Below are 18,498 nucleotides of genomic sequence, written 5' to 3' on the forward strand. Positions count from 1 at the left end.
GTCACCGACAAAATTAAACGTCAAAGTAATCCCCCACTAGGGTGACCTTCTTAAAATGGCGCCTTCTAGTATACTAGAGAGCAGCGCCACTCTTTAAAAAAAACCTCAATATAGATGACGTCAAATTTAGCGTGTTCGAAGTAGCGTAGTAGCCAGAGCCGCCTATGAGCTTCCAAGAAAACCTTTCCAATGTTCAGGCCTGGTTGGGGCTGGCCTTTGACCACCACCACGGGCACGGCGAGTGAGAGAGAAAAAAAGGCTAGCGGCGCTTTCGCGTGAAATGCCGAGTGGAGGGTCTGTTTGAATGGGTGCGGCATTCACCACAATTCCGAGTCTTCGTCTCCCAAGCCATGTGTTCGGCGAGTACAGAAACGCCGCCGTAAACGAGCCACGACTTCCGGGCGCATCGGCACCACTTCGACACCTTTCGACCCTTCCGTTTCCGAGCCCGTCCGAAAAAAAAAAATCTACGAGGTTTCGGTTGTTTGATCCGGAAAAATCGAGCACTCCCGCGCCAGTGTGACGTCTCCCGTGCGCCAGGCCAATGGGATATTTGCTGAAGATTTGCGTGCGCTTTAAAGGTCATGAACTCTAACCTTCCCGTGTCGCGGACACTACGACGGCGGAGGAGCAACAAGGCGCGGGTACCGCTACGCCGCCCGCCCAGCGTGACGACGGCGGCGACTCGCTTGGGGTCACACCGCCGGCGCAGCAGGCAAGGTCAGTCGAGTGGTCGCCGTGCCCTTTGCGCTTGGAGGAAAGTCGCAACCTGTGACGACCGGCCGGAGGGCCAGCGAGCTCCGCGCTAGCAGCTGCGAGCGTCGATTTTTCTGCACGCGCGCTGCTGCGGTGACCCGTAGTACGACTCCGGCTGTCATCGCGCCTGCCAGCGCCGACGCTACGAGCAGGTGAGTGCGTCAACCCCGGGTGCTATCGCGCGTTGCGAGGCGCGGGTTCGTTGAAAATGTTGCGTCGGATGGTGGGGGCGTACGCTTGCAGCGCACGACTTTGCAGTACCGTGCAGTGTGTGCATTTATACGTGCTCGACGACGCTTCAGCTCGCAGTGCGAGCTCATTTTGCGGGTGCTATTTTTACCTCGAAAATCTCTCGCGGAACGCCTACCTGCGGGATTTGTCGTGAACGTGACGTTTTGTGCCTGGAGTGGTTGTAACTTAATTGTGCCCTTAATTACCAAACTTCGCAGATGTCACCGCAACGTTGCGTATCAGAAAGTGCGCGTATCAGAATGTATATCAGAATATATGCATACCCAGATCTCGGTAAGCATATATTTAGGCAAGGTTCTGACCACGCCAAGTTTGTTCGTGCGACACGACAGAAATCCGCTCCCCGGGTATAACCACGCAGCCAAATATTAAACGTAGTCACAAACCGATCTAGCGTGGCACGGTATTCCAAGCTCCGCTCTGCGTTTCTGTCGTCGAGCGCGTCTGTGGGACCGTCGCGTCGCGATGTGTGTGCCGCTCATTTGGGTATGTGCACATATCCGGTCGCATAAGAACGCTTGCGTAACAACGGCGAGGTTTCAAGCTTTCGCATATATCTTAAATGCTCGCACGACCGTTCGACTAGCTGCAGGTGTGTGTCGTGTGTCAGGCGGAACTTCGGCATTTAAAAGAAATGAAATCGAGGCGGCGTCGTATCTGACACTTTGGGACGATGATCGCTCGTGTGCGTAGAGCGCGTTTTTTTTTTTTTTTTTCCGGGGCGAAAGTCGAAATACAGAAGGGCGCGTGGAGAAAAGGTGAAACGCAGGAAAAAGAAAGAAATCATGCAGGCGGCGCGCGCTGGGAGCTTGCGTTGCTTATTCAACGGAGCGCTAGCCTCGCGTTCTCTTGCAACCTTTCGTCGCGGACTCTCTCGGCGGATCAGGGTCCAACTCCAGAAATAGTCGGCAAGGCACCACACGCCACTGCCGGGCTTCTCTAGAAAGCGGCGAGCTTAGTGTGTGTGTGTGCACTGCCCGTGCATACCCGAGGGGTGGGGGGAACGTATACCGTTTTAACCCTTTTCGTAACACCGCCAGAGGAAGGAACTCCCGAGGCAAGAGTGAAGGGGCAAAACCCTAGAAGAAAGAGAGGAATATTACTGTCTTGTCAACGCTGCTGATCATGACGTCTGCCTTCTCCTTATGTAAAAGTAGCCATCAAGAGAGTGAGGGTGGTTATATGTATATATATAACCAAGACGAAGATACGGACACGGGCCAGGCGCGTAGGCAGGATAACCGCTGGTCATCATGGGTGTCTGACTGGATTCCCAGAGAAGGCGAACGCACGAAGGGGAGGCAGAAAGTTACGTATAACGTGGCTTCGTGCATAACGCAGAAAGCACGAGACTTGGGTTGATTTGGCGCATCACAAAAGAGGCATTTGCCCCTGCAGTGGGCGTAATGAGGCTGATGATGATATATTTAATTTCAGTTTACGTAATAATTGCTACACTACAGCTAAAAATGGCAAATTAATCTCTCCTATATCAGGATGAAGGTGTCGCGTCTCTCGTTAAATGTGCATCGTATACACTTCATCCGTGAAGTGTAGATATGGGCGCGATTGATTTTTTTATTTTATTTTTTACTTAATGCCTCAACAACGACCGATGACATCGAAACGAGTCGTTGTGAAAGAATAATAATTGCTGTAGTTTAACTTCCCAAAACAACCATATATGACTATGAGAGAGGCCGTAGTGGAGGGCTCCGGAAATTTCGACCTCCTGAGGTTCTTTAACGTGTACTTAAATGTAAGCACACTGGTCTCAAGCATTTTCGCCTCAATCGAAAATGCGGCCGGGAATCGATCCCGCGACCTGCGGGTCAGCTGCCGAGTGCCTTAGCCACTAGACCATCGTGGCAGGTTGGTTGTGAAAGAGTGAGCGAATAAACTAATAAAGTAAGCACACTATGCATGTACATTTCGACAACGTATAAAGCTTATGTATAATATCAATATGACCACTTCGATCACGCCCTACCGACTCCCTCTTTAGCGAATGCGTGCTGCTGTGACTCCCGTTATAACGAATGTACGCGGGGCCCCCCTTTTTTCGTTTCATATAACCGTAATAAAACGCAGGTACGGCCACATTTAGGCGATACACCATTTCAGGTGGCATATGACATAAGCTTACGCCCGAGGGAAGGAAATACTTTTTCCCACCGCAATGTTGTGACGTACGTCACCTACGATGAGGTCTTGAACACCAATCAGGTGTGTCTCTTTAATGTAGCCTACAGGTGTGCATCACGTTGTCGAAATAAGTTTCTAAATCTTCACTTGCTCTGGGCCAGATTTGCCGTTCTGAGTACTCCATTTACCCTTTGTCCACTTTTGAAAGTGACTCCTATCTCTGAGATGAGCGCCCACAAAAGCTAGCGTTAGCATGAACCATATGGCGAGTCACCAAAAGTTCTGAAGTATCTTAATCCACTCCTATCTACTATGAGATGAGCGCCCACAAAAGCTAGCATTAGCATGAACCATATGGAGAGTCACCAAAAGTTCTGAAGTCTCTTAATCGACTCCTATCTACTATGAGATGAGCGCCCACAAAAGCTAGCGCATTAGCATGAACCATATGGCGAGTCACCAAAAGTTCTGAAGTCTCTTAATCGACTCCTATCCACTATGAGATGAGCGCCCACAAAAGCTAGCGCATTAGCATGAACCATATGGCGAGTCACCAAAAGTTCTTAAGTCTCTTAATCCACTCCTATCTACTATGAGATGAGCGCCCACAAAAGCTAGCGCATTAGCATGAACCATATGGCGAGTCACCAAAAGTTCTTAAGTCTCTTAATCCACTCCTATCTACTATGAGATGAGCGCCCACAAAAGCTAGCGCATTAGCATGAACCATATGGCGAGTCACCAAAAGTTCTGAAGTCTCTTAATCGACTCCTATCCACTATGAGATGAGCGCCCACAAAAGCTAGCATTCGCATGAACCATATGGCGAGGAGTCACCAAAAGTTCTGAAGTCTCTTAATCCACTCCTATCTACTATGAGATGAGCGCCCACAAAAGCTAGCGCATTAGCATGAACCATATGGCGAGGAGTAACCAAAAGTTCTGAAGTCTTTTAATCGACTCCCATCTACTATGAGATGAGTGCCCACAAAAGCTAGCGCATTAGCATGAACCATATGGTGAGTCACCAAAAGTTCTGAAGTCTCTAAACCACTCCTATCTACTATGAGATGAGCGCCCACAAAAGCTAGCATTAGCATGAACCATAGGGCGAGGAGTCACCAAAAGTTTTCCAAGACCCAAGAGCGCGTGGCCAGGTCGAAGGGCGCGACGCGTGCGACCCTGCCTAAAAGCCGTCCCGCTGCTTTTCGATGACGTGGCCCTCGTCCGCAACTGTCCTGCCCTTTCGTGAAAGAGCTGTCCGCGCATGCAAAGCGCCTCGCCGTCCGGCTGACGTAGAACGTGCGGGCTCTGCGTTGCATGGGCGCACGCAGCCATGGCGAAGCCAACGCTGCGCGTCGCCGCTCATGCGACCGGCCAGTCGACCTCGCCGGGTTATGCGCGCTCTTTTTTTTTCTTTTCCCTCTTATTCCGTGCTTTAGTTTTCGTTTTTGTTTTTTTTTTCTTTTCCATTCAAAGCACGCGTTGTGTCCAGCCAGCCAGCGCCAAGCCAATCCTCCTCTCCCCGATGCCTTTCTTTACGGGGTCGCCTTTCTTCTTTCCGAAAACGAGGTGGAGAGGGGGAGCTTTTTCCTTCTCTCCTACTCGGCTGCCTTGGTTTCGGATTCTTCCTTTCCGAAAAGCGGTGACCACCGAAGTGCTCGCCAAAAAGCGTGCAGCGTTTCACAGTGGCCGAAAATAGGCGGCGGGCAGTGTTTTAGAACAGAGTATACGCAAGGATTTGCGTTTGTCGCCTCTGCGCATGCGTCATACGCCATTTTTTCTTGGGTACCCAACGAATGCTATATCTGCGCCCCCCCCCCCCTTTTTTTTTTAAATCTACGTAATAGAGATTTTGATAGTGGGGTACCCGAAGCTTTGCGTACGCTATAGTTCTCGTTTGCTGCCACTGCGCATGAGTGCGATACACTAACTCCCCCTGGGTACCCACATTTCGCGCTCTTTTTTAATCGCCATGCACGAAAGAGAAGGGAATCTCAAGTATCACCAGCTTTTAAACCACGTTTGATGACGGTGATAGCTAGTGTATCGCGCCCCTGCGAACGCTTATCTTAGCTGTCTTTGATACCGATACGCCAGTGTACCCTATTCTACAAGTTGCCTAACGCGCGTCACAAGTAGCGTGCTACCTTGAAACAAGTAATTGGATTGCCACTCTCGCGCGTCTTTTGCGAAAACTGAGACGATTTCGAGATTATGCGCATTTGGAATAATATATGCAAATGTCTCTCGCCTGTGCTTGCGTCCCTGCAAATCGCCTTGATTAAAACTTTATTTTGGTCCTGAGGAGACGCACGGAAGACCCCTCGGCTAATCCCACGTAGGGACCGTCAAGACGAGCTTGGCGGCCCGGGCACTCTGGAAGGCCAGGGTTTGATCTTTTAAGTTCGGGGCTGTCCACACTGCTGGTTTCCTCTGTGCTGCACGGAATTAGAATGGATGTAGCTGGAAGCACACATAGCAATGCGCCTGCGTTGTCGTGCCGCCTCGAACGTAAACCGCTAATGGCGGCGATCGGGTTAGTCTTCGACGGGCTTTTGATGTAATGCGCGTTTTTTTTTTTTTTTTATCTTGGTAACGAAGAAATCGCTCTTGCATAACGCGAGACTGGAAGGAGCACAGTGCAATGGAAGGCGCGATACAAAGAAGGGCGACTAACGTACAATGTACGCTGATATGTTAGCGTACGCTAATGTTTGTGTGTATATTGTTGCTTGATAGTTCAGAAAAGTGCTCGTTGCGTTAGCTTACGTTGGTGGTGGTGGTAATGGTTAGAAGAGGAGAAAGGCAACTAATTTCTGCAGCCCGGACATTAGGTGCCTTCCTCGTCTTCTAACCACTTACACCACCACCGAAGTACGCTGCCCGGATACTGTGGCATAGCTGGGGCAATTCAACTTCTCTTCCTGTGATTTTTTTTATATTTTTAAAAATGTTGCGTTACATGAAGTACTGTAACCCTTCCCCCCTGAAAAAATGTCCTGCTGCGCTACTGCTTAGATACGATACGTATTCGTAACGCGGTTACCCAAGAAGTTCGCGTATGACGCTTGCGCCGCGTTGACAAATGCTAACGCTTAGCTGTGCGCCGCCAGGAGCGCTGCTGTCCGAACACGGATCCGGCCGCGTGTACTGGCGGCGGCGAGATTGTTAGGGGCGAGGTTTTTTTTTTTTTTTTTTTTTTCGCGCGGCCTTTTGGAGGAAGAAGACAAGGCGCTGGGAGCTGCGGAGTTTGTGGCGGCCTTGACCGATTTTACGAGAGCGCTTGGCCGCTCCGAGGTCGCGCTAGCCACGCAACGCCACGCGCGCCCGCGTTGAATGGTCTCTCTACTTTACTGCGTGCTGGCTAGCCGGCCCGACGGCAATCTCTTCTGACGTTGACCTGCGTTATGCAGGGTCCTTTTTTTTATTACTCGGCTGGCATATAGAGGGCAGGTCTTTTTTTTTTTTTTGATAGAGTATTTGATAATCTCGTGCGAGAGAAAGAGACCGATTGCGAATATAACGGCTGCTGTATAAGCCTGTGCGGCCCTGACTGGTTGAGTAGGCGCGCGCGCGCCTTGCGTGCAGGATAGGCATTAGCTGCGCATATTTGTGTGCCGCTTTTGACGTGTAAAGAAGAAAACAACAAAAAGACAAGTTCGGTGCATTAGTAGGCACTTATTGCGCGTCAAGAGGTGTACACGTCAAAAATGATAAAAAAAAGACATGCATTGAATATGCGCGTGTTAAGAGAACTACTGCAACGTGCTATTCTCGCGCTGCTCGTACCGCGGGAATGAAGGAGCTTTGTGAAGCGGTGTGTGTTTGCATACCACACTGATATGTGTTCACTTTAACATGTTGTAGGGCTAATGAGTGATAATTTCGTACGTAACATTTCATCCAACGCTGCCTTTTACAATGATAGGAGAAAGAACTCCGTCAGGCTCCAACTGTGTTGGATGAAGCACCGTCCTCCCAAGCCCTTCTTTGTCCTGTCCTTGCCAATAGTAGTGCTGGAATTTAGTTTAAGACTGATATGTGTTTTGAGTGGGCATGGCATAAATGTAAATATTAAGAAAATTTACTAGTCAATGCATTCTTATGTGGGCATTGGAAAACAAAAAAATCATAGCATATCCACAAAGTGAATGATGGTGAGTGGGGCGAAGCGTCAGTCCGTCCATCGGTCCGTGTGTCCGTCCATCCGTGCATGCGCCCGATCGCACTTGAGAATGCAGACGGCGCGCGGGTAACACCGACGAGACGCGAGCCGAGGAAGCCGAGTGCAAGTGTCTTCAACGCGCCCGCCGCTTTGCTTCGTCCGTGCCCCACCAATGATCCGCCACGTACGGCGACTATCTAGGAGACTGAGAGAGGCGCTCGTTCTCCGTGTACCCAGGCACATCCCGCGCAGCAGCCAATAGAACAGTAGTGGCACAGCACCACCTAGAATATCCTCACTCAACTGCAGTTTGTATGTACTTCTATGAGACAGCGCCGTCTATTATATTGTTTGGGAGATACTGCCTTCTTTTTTTTTCTCTCGTCTCTTTTCTCGGTTACGTGTGATGCATGACAAGGTTAGACAAAGAGGAGCTTCGCCCTTAAAAATTACGTCTCCAAAGCTTGAAGGATGCTTTAAAGGGGACCTGCAACACTTTTTGAAGTAACCATCAAAAGGCCTAATTAAAGGAGCTTATTGCCTCATGAATTCACTGCCACAAAAGATTTTAAAATTCTTTAAGTACAAGTTGAGTTATGGAGATTTGTCACACGCTATAATTGCTTTCTTCTCCCGTCCCGCCAAGTGCCGTGGAACCTAAGCAGGGAGGGATGAAATGGGAGGATGAAGATGTGCACGTGTGCCCCGCCACGGTGGTCTAGTGGCTAAGGTACTCGGCTGCTGACCCGCATGTCGCGGGATCGAATCCCGGCTGTGGCGGCTGCATTTCCGATGGAGGCGGAAATGTTGTAGGCCCGTGTGCTCATATTTGGGTGCACGTTAAAGAACCCCAGGTGGTCAAAATTTCCGGAGCCCTCCACTACGGCGTCTCTCATAATCAAATGGTGGTTTTGGGACGTTAAACCCCACAAATCAATCAATCAAGATGTGCACGTGTGCATTATGACCTTAAGTACCTTTTCTTTTTTTTTTACTCCTATGTGTGGCTTGCTCTCAGTGTGGCCACATGCGCAGGCATGTGGCAGCCTTTTGCGGTGGCCTCGGTAACTATGCATATCATGATGCTCAAATCAGCCAATGGCCATAAATTTGTGGCATGGTCTTTTGGGTATGTGGCATCATTTATAAAAAAGAAGAGGGAACAATTTCTAGCTCACTTTGAAAATTTATTATAAACGGCCTTTTCCAAATCTGAACTGCATTTCAAGTGTAGATCGCCAAAATAAAACCTGGTGGCTTTCGGACACAGGAATTGCCCACTGCATGCCGGTAGGCAATCCTGGAGGCTTGCCTTCGCGCCTCTCTTTGTTGGAAACATTTGCAGCATTAGGTGTCACTTGGTCCGCACATGTCGCGTTTGGGCCACCAAAAATCGTGGTGCGTGCCTCCTCGAGGCTGGTGCGCATGCACAGACTACCTACCCAGAAAAGGCCCATTCCAGCCCATGCGCTGCACTATAACACTTGGGCTCGTGTGTTCTGAGGAGCCTCGACTATCGATCGGCAGCAGTGTTTTCGTCGTCATCATCATGCTAAAAAATTGTTGCTGGGCCTTTTTAAGTTTTGCCTTCAAAAATGGAGTGCAATAGCGTAAGGGAGTCCCAATTGGGTTGCCTTCTCAGTAACTTCACTTCTCGGTAAACACTTCAGCCGCGTTGCGAAAAAAAGATCTATGATCGTAGCATTGACCATTTTGAATGCTCGTAGAATGCCTATTGCAACTACAGTTGCAAAGTACCCACTAAGCATCCGGGAGGCAATACGTGCACCTGCACAGCTGCACACTTTGTTGATCTTGCAGCTGGTAATGAGGAAATGAACGAGTGGTCTTGTAAACCACCTGCTCGTTGCCAAATTCACGTGGTGTGACACCTGGTGTGACCACATGCTCACGGAAAAAAAAACAACAGAAAGACATTTAATGATCTTTTTCCTTGGCATTTGACCACATGTGAACTGTCGCCCTACATTTTGCCACTAATTCAGAGAAATTTCGTTTACCGAAACTGTCGCACGTTGTCCTTGCAATTTTTTTACCCTCACGTTACTGTGGTGCCATGTTCCCGTTCAACCTCTTGTTTACAAATGGGTGCGGGAACTAATCCTGAGAGTGTTGGCCAGTGCACTGTAGCCTGCTACTTTGCACTTAGGGCGAGGGAAGGTGGGGAGAACAGAGAAGAGAGGTGCATGTCAAATGTCGGGCTACATTGCCTACCAGAGCACATGTGGTTGTACAGCAGAAGACGTCATATTGACCTGAGCCTGTGCCCTGTTTGTGGTTTACGTTGAAAGTCACTGAAATTGTGCCTTTTTTCCCAGCTCACAGCAGTTCAGACGAACAGGGCAGCATGGAGTGCTGAAAGCAGCACTTAAGGAGTCCAGCCAATGGCGTCGGTGGACTCCCAAGACAGCGTAGATGTTGTGGATGTGAAAGAGGAGCATCACAGCCCGACGTCACTGGCCGGGGGATCAGGTACTTACACTTTTTTTTTTTAATTTGGGTAGTTTTATTGTTTGTTTTTCTAATAATCACTGTCAAACAAAAATGTAGGCAAGAAAAAGAGATGCAGTTTGCAAATTGGTATTTCACTTGGTTTCACTAGTGGAAAAGAGAACACCTCAAAATTTTCACCTATGGCATGTGCCACTTTTGGTTCACTAGTTCTTACTCACTCACTCATTGCAACAAAATTTTAATTTCCAAATGGTAAAAGTGGGTGTCCACAAACAGGACCATTAGTTGTGAATATATAAAAAAAAAACACTGCATCCACGAAATTTATTAGCGTCTATGAAATTCATTAAGTTTTTCTGTACTATACAGTTGTGTCTTTTGAGATTTTATGCTACAAAGTCGTGCCTTTGCATTATCAGGAGAACCAGGAAAAAAAGGGTAGATAGATAATAAGAGAAAGAATGGGAAGATGTAGTAGACTATGATATTTTTGTGTAATGATGCAAAAAGGTGGAATCAGGAAGCCCTTGTACAAGGACATCATGGTTTATTTTTAACATGCCTAGCTGCAACTGCTGTATATGTAAGATTCCACAAGACATGGCAGATTCTACAAGATACACAACACTGGTCTTACGGCCCACATTTATTACACATACACATACAATATTTTATACCTTAAAGCAAGTGTATGTACCCCTAAAAATGTGTATGTATATATATATATATATATATATATATATATATATATATATACAGTATACTCCTTCTAAAGGAGCACTGACATTAAATTTACTCATTCCTAGATTTCTGTGTCAGCGAGTAGCTATAGACCCCATAGCAGCGATTCGAGACCCAAAACGCAACTGAGTGATGAATAACTATCACTTTTATTGATTTATATCACTAGTATTTAGCACTATTCAAAACAGCCGGCAATCCCGCCATCTTTAGCACTGGGAGCACCAACAGTGGCGCTACCTCGCGGTCACCTCCAGATCACGCCACAGCTGACCATTTCTTCACAAAAAAGAGTGACGTCAGGGTCAGCTGCTCTGCAAACATTTCGTTGGCTAGGCAGACACATTCAGTCATGCCTTGTCACCTGCATTGCTGTCGTCGCCCTACAAAGTTTCGACTTGGTTTCAATATGATAGTCTGGAGCTTGGAATCTCCGCGATTGGAGACGGTGCGTATTATTTTTGCTTCGATCGACCATTTCCAGAACAGTGATTCCGAAATGGACGCCGTTCCAAGCAGTACTGCAGAGGTGCCCGAGGATGCACGCTTCAGCCATGTTCGTTCGTGTGTCTCAGTTAGCTATATTGGTGTGTTTTGGCGTGCAAAGCATTCAAATACACGCAAAGGGGTCAATGTGATACAGCTATCGCCATTGAGCATCGGCGGAGGAATAGTATACCGTATTTACTCGATTCTACCGCGCCCTCGATTGTAACGCGCACCCGATTTCCACCGCGAAAAAAAAAAAAAAACGTAAGACATCGATTGCAACGCGCACTTATTTTTCTCGCTGGCCTGCACGATCACACCACTCGAAAAAAAAAAAACGACTTCTTTCGGGAGCGTCTTCCATTTAAATATGAAGTACGGGCGAAGCTTGTGCCCATCTGACGTGTAACAGAGCATTGCCGTCACTGTAGTTTTACCGTGGACCGATGGCAGCACGCGAACTTGCTTCGCCCCCTTCTTCTCGACGGTTGTGGTGCCAGGCATGTCGAAGTAAAGAGGCGTCTGATCGGCATTCCCGATTTGCCCAAGCAGGTAGTCGTTGTTGCGCCGCAAGTTTAGGACGAACCTCTGAAAACTGTGAAACTTTTCATCGTACTCCTCCGCAAAACTTTTCGCATATGCAAGTACCCCTTCGGAGGGAAAAGCCTTTCCTCTTCATAAAGTTAGTTAGCCAGCACCTGCTCGCTTTAAACTGGCTCCGCATTAGACCTTTTTCTAAGACCAATTGCATAGCCCGCACTTGGAGCAGTTCTCTCGTCACGGGCCGCTGTGCCGCTCGCTGCTCAAGCACATACTCGCCAAGCAGCTCTTTAATTTGCGGAAACCAACCCTGCTGTGGTCCACTGAAGCCTTTGCGTGAAGCTTTGCTGTCGACAATCTTCTGCTTTTGTTTCCGCCGGTCCCGCACGCACGTTTCGGGAACTCCGAACGACCGCGATGCGGCCCGATTTCCGTCCCGTTTTTGCACACGCGATGACTTTTCTTTTAAAAGAAGCACCGTGGTGCACTCGAGTTTTTGGAGTCGGCCCTTACACGCCGTCGATGCTAATGCACTACTAGATGAACTCCTCAGCACACGTACGAAGTGCCGCACATGGGAAACACATAGGCAGAAATGGCCGACGCGCCATGCCGACGCACATAGGGGGCGGCCATTTTGAATTTGCCGATGGCAATAGATTGACCGTAATTTTTTTGTTCGTACTCGATTCTAACGCGCATGCGATTTATGAACTGGCTTAACCGGAAAAATGGTGCGCGTTAGATTCGAGTAATTACGGTACGTTTTCTGCTTTCCGAGTTCTTTTTTGCACCTCCAGATGGCCCCACCTATCCAACCTTTCGCGGTTAACACGGTACTACCACTTTTACGTGGACGCAAATTCTACAGATGAACTAAACTTGAACAATACCTGCGTGTTACTTGTTAGCGATGATATCTGACTATAGGCTGTTCCACTTTTGAAAGCTTGTGGTCGTGTTGATGTGTAACACATACGTGATATGAAAGGACACCCTCATTGCGCTTTTTCCGTGCTTCGAACTGGACGACTGCAACTCGCCTGTAACTCACAACAATTCCCCGACATGCTGGCCGACAAGCACACGTTTAATCGTGCTCTTTTCTTTCGCTGTTCTTAAAAAAGGTGGGTTTTATCTTGATAACTTCACCAAATTATTCAAACCGGTGCGACAAAGATCAGACGCGACGAGCGAGTGCGTTTTCGCTCTTCGGCACCAGTTGGCACCACGATAAGAACACTCGGATCGTACATGTCATCGCTACTAGGGCATCGTTACTCAGGATGGTATTTGTGGAATGTATCACACCGAACACGTAGCACTAGTGTCGATGTCGCAGGTCAGCAAATTTTTCGTTTTTCCTCCTTCGCTTTTCTATGCTGTTTGACATTGAATTAAAACAACTTCCACGCGGCGGATGCTGTTCAAATTTGGTTAAGAAGACCTATGCATACCAAGCAATCGAATGATGGGCACATCTCAATCTTGAAATTTGATGTCAGTGCTTCTTTAAACGAAACCTGAAAGGACCAAGAAAATGTGTTTTCTTTGAGAGGAGTTTCGTTTACTGAGAGATAAATAGGGGTATAATATTCAAGTACGAAACCAAACATATTAGCGGTAGTTGTTCCATTTAAGCAGCAATTTCATTTAAGAGAGTTTCGTGTAGTAGGAATATATAAAATATATAAAATAAAAACTATGGGGAAATTTTCGGTAATGACACAGGCACTGATAAACAAAGTCCAAATCGCCTACTTTAGTAGCTTAACACGTAAGGTATGACACTGTTAAGCTTGGAAGTAGCATATTCTTTCCTGACAGTGGCAGCTGTATTTTGACGAGGGGGAAATGCAAGAACACTTGTGTACTCATATTTAGGTGCACATTAAGGAACCCTATGTGCTTGAAATCAATTCAGGGTCTCCCACTGTGTCTCCCGCCTTATAATCACATCGTGGTTTTGGCAGATGAAACCTCGGCTGTTATTATTAAAGTCCAAACCCCCCTGACAGAGCTTGCCACACGATCTTGCAAGTGCTAGTGTAAAATGCAGCAGCTTCTTACTCAATTGGTGTCAATCTCAGTCATTTGGTGTCTTGCTGTTAAGCAGCTGTAATCCCCTTTGAGGTTAGAGTAAATATTTTGCATTTAATGCACATTAGCACAGCATATATTCAATTGTTCATGATCAGTCTTTTGTCTTAGAGAGGAGAAGAAAAAAACAGTTTTTCTCTCATGAATAAATTGCTTTTTCACAATACCAAAATCATCACATCTGGCACGAATGGATGCTTGGCAATTGAGAAAACGCACAAAAAGCAAATGAAGCAACATTCGAAGCCTCCTTTTTTATACGAGCAGCAAAAAACTGGAACGGCCTTCCTCACCCCATTTCTGCCATGAATAACCCATCTATGTTTTCTGAAGCCATTATAAACATCATTGTATAGTTTTACTAAACACCACACCTTATGTAATACCCCAGAAGGGGGACTTTAAGGAAATAAAGTGAAGTTAGAGTTGCGACACCACCTTGAAGTTCCTGTACCAGTCGTCGTGGCATGGTCAAGTTTCACGACATGCGCTATTTCCAACATAGTTCCATATTTGTAAAAATAGAGTACATTTTATACTCAGACGAGGCCTCCTCAGAGGATAATTTGGTTTTATCCTCTTGCTTATCCTTTGGCTTTATTACTTGGATTATCCTGTGGCTTTATCTTCTGAGAAGTCAAGAGCCCCTCAGAGGATGTCATCACTTTCAAACGCACCAAGTCTCAGGAGCTTTTGTTGAGCCAGTGTGTCGAAAATATGATAAAACTCTTCGAAATCTGCGACGACACCTGGGGGGATCTGGTGCAAAGTTTAGAAACGATACTTTTATCTAGCTTTTCTCTTCTATTAGTGAACCGTTGAAGGTAAAATTAATGGCAGTAGAGTTTTCAGAGTGCAATTTTTCCGTCTAAACTGATTCATTGCTTCACCTTAGCGTCCCCCTTAAAATTTGCCGCCGCAGACAATGGGAGCAGCCCCGGAAGCCCCGAGTCTGGCGAAACCCAGGAAAACGGCGCAGCGCTCGGCGCGGAGTGGCTCGCACTGCGGCTGCACGAGCTGCAAGAGCCACGGCGTGGTGCCACGGCGGCTGTGTCCGTGCTGCCGGTGTCGAACGTCGTCGAACAGTGCGTGGTGTGTGGGGACCGTGCGTCGGGCCGCCACTACGGCGCTGTGAGCTGTGAGGGCTGCAAGGGCTTCTTCAAGCGCAGCATCCGCAAACAGCTGGCGTACACGTGCCGCGGCAGCCGGGACTGTCAGGTGACCAAGCACCACCGGAACAGGTGCCAGTACTGCCGGCTGCACAAGTGCCTCTCCATGGGCATGCGCGCCGACTGTGAGTTGTGGCCTTCTCGACGATTCGTTTGTCCTGTTGTTACATGTCGTCATTTCATTCTGGCTAGCGGCACAGCAAACAGTGAGATGAGATGGGAACAGATGTCACAGTGCTTTCAACTGTTTTATTGGGAAAAAAAAAAAAGATGAAAACATTAATAGACAAACTGAGCACCACGTGACCAACCTGGCTTTGGCCTTTATAGTCTATCACAGGGCTCTCAAACCTGTGCCGCATTCACTAGCGGCCTGACTCGCAGGTGTTGGTTTTCCTGCCTTTTTTTCGAAATTTCCTTATTAAGTTATGTTCATAAGTCATCACGTATGCAACTCGTCTTGAGCATATTTTTTTCATGAGGGAACCCATTCAGTAGCCGTGTTTTAAACACAATCCTGGAGCAAATGCTCTTTATTTCAGAATCGACCACCAAAACTAATCACTCTCTTGTTAAGTATCGACATGTTTCTCGTAGTCTGACATCAAATTCCTTCAGAAATGACCCGTACATGAGATATGGGAAAGGCCATCTTTCGGGTGGAAAGGCTAGCAGCCATTTTTTTTTCAAAGGCTCTCCTTCTAACTTGCACCAACGCTGCCCATCGCGAGACGAAATTTCGTTACTGTGGCTCACTAGCTGGAGTGAATTTGAGAGTCCTGAACTATCAATTCAAAACACCCTGCTGCAAAGGCTATGAAGAGTGAAGGCCGGGTTGGCCATGAGATGCTTAATTTGTCTTGCTATGTTTATGTTTTCTTCTATAAAACTTCGGTGGAAAGTCAGCGCTGTTTCGTGTCTCCTCGCCTATACCACCTTGCCCAATATTCCATCCCCGGTCATCGTTTACCAGAATTCTCACTAATTGTGTTTTTGGGGTGTTTGTTTCGGAATGCTCCAGAGGCTCCAATAATTTATATGAAAGAGAAGCTAAGCCTTAATACTAAATTAAACAAGCAAGTACATAATGAAGAAGGAAAAACATGCCTTCCATACCTGCTTGTTCTCATTGCAGAGGTTCAAAACTATTGGATTTAGCACTTTCAAACACGGCCATAGCACCCTCAAATGACCACTCGAATGTGCCATAAATTTATTGGACGGAACTCTCCAGTATTGAATTTAGTATTCAGCTTCAATATTGTGATTGACTTATTCGTGCAGTACGAAGAACGGTGCCAATCACAATCAAGAAATGCAGTCACGAGCAGGGCTCGATCATAATTGAAAGTGCCTGTATGAAGCCTACATAATGGCTGATAGAACGGCAGTAAACGAAACGAAAGAGATGAGGTTGTCACGATATGCAAAAGCTGTTAATATAACATCCTATACCAATGAGCCCACACCTTTAAGCATTCATATATTGCGAGATTAATAAGTTTTAAAGGCATATGCCTTTTTTTTTTCATGCTTCTAGCTTTATTGTAGTTTATATTCTTGTTTATCTAGTTCACTTATTCTTTAGGAGGAATGATTGTTAAGAAAGCTATGTTACAAGCAGGCACTGTGCACAGCTTAAATAGTAGTGCTAGTCTACGATTATTCGAAGCAATCCTAGGCGGGAATTTCGTATGAGCATGTTCAGTTTTCAAAGATTATTTGTGCTAGCTAGCTCAGTGTCTGGCTTAAACAAGCGAACATTATGTTACGCATTTGTTTGGTTAAAATTGTTCACTTCAGTAGTTAATGTTTAATATGCACATTATCGCACTATCGTTGCTTCCTAGTTCCTAGATTTGCTACCTGGCCTTGAGGAATTACCACATCTGCATGACTTGGATATTCCAAAACTTTTTTGAAAGATATGTTGTACTTGTGCACTTCAATTTTTTTTTGTGTGTGTTCTCTTGAGTGACTTGTACTGTCTGTAGTGTGTAACCTGCGAGTGGTGGTGGGAAACAGCTCGTTTAGGGTGATGGTGATTTGTAACAGTGGACTTTCCTTTCCTGTTTATTTACATATACACGATTGTTTTTTAAGAGAAGCCCTATGCAGAAAGAGAAATAAGCTACAAAGTGAAGAAGCATCAATGGGACAATTCAAATTCAAAACAGCATTATGATTACTGATAGAAAAGGTTGTGCATCAGGTGTAAGTTTCTTGCACGACAGGTGTACTCGTATGAGGAGCCTATGAATGCAAAACTCTCAGGTACAAAGCCAAACAAACAATACTAATTCAAAGCGACTCATCCGTTGTTATCATCATCCACTGACAACAATGTTTATTTCACTATATGAAAACAAGGAAAGAAGCTGTCAGTTGTGTGACAATGTCGAGAAGGGTAAATTGTAGCCAAAAGTAGTATGGGCTTAGTTATGAACATCATCATTTCACTGTTCAGTAGCATCAGAAAGGTCCCACCCACGTTTTTCATTTGCCAGTGGTGGCACATTCAAACTCTGTTTCATTAAAACTTCATTCGGTGCTTTTATTTTGTCTCCCGTGCCCACACCTGCTGCTGTTGCTTTGCGCATGGTGCTCTATTCGGGGATTAGTGTGGTGCTGGTGTGCTTTGACTGACACGCGCTCACACGCCCTTTGACCCCGGGCACCGCGACAGCCACGCTGCCTGTGCCCCTCATTCCCTCCTGACCCCACAATCGTGACCTACCCTGACCCCTGCTGTTGACACGGCAGTCTCTCACCCAATCCCAAGTGGTGGTCCTACGCTGACGCTTCCCTGTCACAGTGCGGTAGGTCAGTTTGTGTGTGTCTGTGTGTGTGTGTGTGTGTATGTGTATGCATGTGAGTTTGTTTTGGTCTGCAAAGTCTGTAAGGTAATGAGGCTGTATCTGGTAAAAAAAAAAAGATGTAGTGATCCAATAAGGACACTTATTAACATTTTTAAAATGGCTTTCTCGGCTGTTCATGCACAGCTTCCAACGCGATTCCCACACTGACCAGGCTGCCTGAACGGTTGGCCGTTACGGCCACCATCGGAGACACTGTGACAGCCCGTTGGACGCGGGAACACTGTAAAAACAGTGACTTTTCCAGCTTCTCTCGAGCTTTAGAAACAGGTAGAAGTCTGTCGGGCTCACATCAGGGTTGTGTGCTTGTTCCTAAAGTCTTGAGAGAAAGCTGGAAGAGTCACCCTTCCAACAGTGTTCCCGCCATTCATTGAGCTGTCAAAATGTCTCCGACAGTGGTCGTAACGGCCAACCTTTCAGGCAGACTGTTCAGCTTGGGAATCGCATTAGAAGCGGCGTATTGATACCCGAAATAATCATTTTGAAGAATCTTAATAATATGTACTGATCAGAGGAAGAAGTTATTTTTGCATTGAATTTTACGAACAGACCCTGTATGCTGCTTTATGCTGGGACATTGAATAGGCATTGCATTTGTAGGCGTAGCATAGACCGATTTTAGCATTCCCTGCGGTGGTTACAGTAATTCTGCTGCTTACGATGAGGCTACAGCGCAGACCAACCTCCAGGACAGCTGTAAGCAAGTGCTTGCGTGCGCACGGACATAGTTTTGATGAACCATGGTTGGCTGCAATTAATCTGGAGCTTGTCATTGTAGTATCTATAA

General features: G+C 46.8%; 1 protein-coding gene across 5 annotated transcripts in view; it reads left to right on the forward strand.

Moving 5' to 3' along the window:
* The first annotated feature begins 199 nt into the window (after nt 1–199).
* Nucleotides 200–18,498, forward strand: part of LOC119163533 (nuclear receptor subfamily 2 group C member 2-like) — a 46,679-nt gene continuing 28,380 nt past the window's right edge. The window contains exons 1-3 of one of the 5 annotated variants that reach the window (XM_075873210.1): nt 200–908; nt 9,668–9,814; nt 14,589–14,960. In XM_075873210.1, coding sequence (XP_075729325.1) covers nt 9,727–9,814; nt 14,589–14,960 — 460 coding nt within the window. In that variant the 5' untranslated portion in view covers nt 200–908; nt 9,668–9,726. Of the gene's footprint in view, nt 909–9,660; nt 9,815–12,797; nt 12,909–14,588; nt 14,961–18,498 lie in introns of those variants that run through there. The other 4 variants (XM_075873211.1, XM_075873209.1, XM_075873213.1 and 1 more) reach the window with 4 other exon arrangements.

This window comes from Rhipicephalus microplus, chromosome 9 (assembly GCF_043290135.1).
Source record: "Rhipicephalus microplus isolate Deutch F79 chromosome 9, USDA_Rmic, whole genome shotgun sequence".
Taxonomy (NCBI): domain Eukaryota; kingdom Metazoa; phylum Arthropoda; class Arachnida; order Ixodida; family Ixodidae; genus Rhipicephalus; species Rhipicephalus microplus.